General features: G+C 35.2%; 1 protein-coding gene across 1 annotated transcript; it reads right to left on the bottom strand.

The window, feature by feature from the left end:
- Positions 1-495: 495 nt before the first annotated feature.
- On the bottom strand, positions 496-1,496 carry SARC_15625 (hypothetical protein; the record flags this gene model as incomplete). Its single annotated transcript, XM_014290259.1, has 3 exons — positions 496-549; positions 849-980; positions 1,383-1,496. Coding segments are annotated over 3 exons (300 nt in total), but the record flags the coding sequence as incomplete, so codon positions are not given.
- Between the last annotated feature and the right edge of the window lie 154 nt (positions 1,497-1,650).

Raw genomic sequence — 1,650 nt, 5'->3', positions numbered from 1 at the left:
ATATTCATATATATAGATATGTAGATAGATCGAAAGATAGATATACAGATAGATATATATATTTTTGATTTAATTTAATATGAACAGATTTGAATTGTTTTGGAAGATGTATTCGCACTGTATATATATATATATATATATATATACATATCATATACATATAAATATATATCTCATATATACATATAAATATACATACATACATGCATACATGCATACATATATATGATACGTCTAAATGTATATATATATTTATATCTATATATATATATATATATGTGTGTGTATATGTATATAAATACATTTATATATATCTACATACATTTGTATATATATAAGCAATGCACAGGGTTGCGCGATTTAAATTGAAGTGTGCACGAGTTTAGTCATATCGCGATGCGATACACTAAATGTCCGTCGACAATACAGCACTCCCAATCTCACAAAATTCATGTGCGTATATCAATTTGTTCAAACTATGTAAAAGTGACTTACCTCAGACGGATCGTACTCCCAGTCTCCTGGTTTGGCCTCGGCTAATAGATAGTTCTGGTGTTCAGAAGCAAGTAGTTCACTAGATCAATGGTGTGTTTCAGCTTTATAGATATACATATATATATATATATATATGATTGGAGTGAATTCCGGGTTGGTAATGACCGAATCGAGCAACTCCAAATGGAATAAAACGAAAACGTTCGTACAAATGCATTCTAGATACTCTTAAGGCCAAACCGCAAGCAGAAATATTAGAATGTCAACTACATATACCATGCGCAAGCGTTTAGTGCACATCCCTACTATATATATATATATATAATATAAAATATGTATACCAGCACACACACCTTGAGCGTATCCACACCGTCTCGGTTGAGTGCTGAGATGTAGAAGACCTTGTCGAAGTTAATCTTGCTGACCATCATGGCCCGTTTCACCATGGGCAGCAGATACTCCCGCTTGTCCTTGATTATATCCACCTACGTAAGCATGGATGTAGAGATGTGTGAAGTGGGGACCACATGCTCATACACAAAACGTATACCTGCGAACGTACATCTTAGACATATGCATATATGCATGTACTCTATAGAAGACCACCACATCTCTTTGTTAAAGACCTTGCTTGCAACTCGTTTGGCATTCATAGCGATCCTTCTGAGTGACATTTCGTACATCTTGAAAACCGTTATGTACATGTATGCGTATACGTATTCGTAATGTGGTACTTGAATGAAAATATGCAATTGGCCAAGGTGTTGCTATAAATTTACCTTTTAACTATATATATATATATATATATTGTGTGCGAAAATGAATATATGCACATATGCGCACCATTCATGGAAATAAAAATAGCAGCCATACAGACGCAAACAAACCTTGTTGATAATCAATACAGCGTTCTTAATCCGTTTGCAGTCGATGTTCTGGTTGAGCAACTCAAACCCTCGAAGTGGGTTGGCGAGAGAAACATCAATTAACAAACCCACCATATCCACCTCAGTCGCTGTGTACTGTGGGTCCGACACTACAGACTGTTTGGAAAGGAGATATGGAAATAGCCAAGGTAAACATATGAACGGAAAAGAAAAACGGCATGTACTATGTTAAGGATAACATTTCGCTATGCGGGGGAAGTATTACTTG

This window comes from Sphaeroforma arctica (assembly GCF_001186125.1).
Source record: "Sphaeroforma arctica JP610 unplaced genomic scaffold supercont1.6452, whole genome shotgun sequence".
Lineage (NCBI taxonomy): Eukaryota > Ichthyosporea > Ichthyophonida > Sphaeroforma > Sphaeroforma arctica.
The sequence above is the reverse complement of the archived record's forward strand: the minus strand, read 5'-3'. Positions and strand labels throughout refer to the sequence as shown.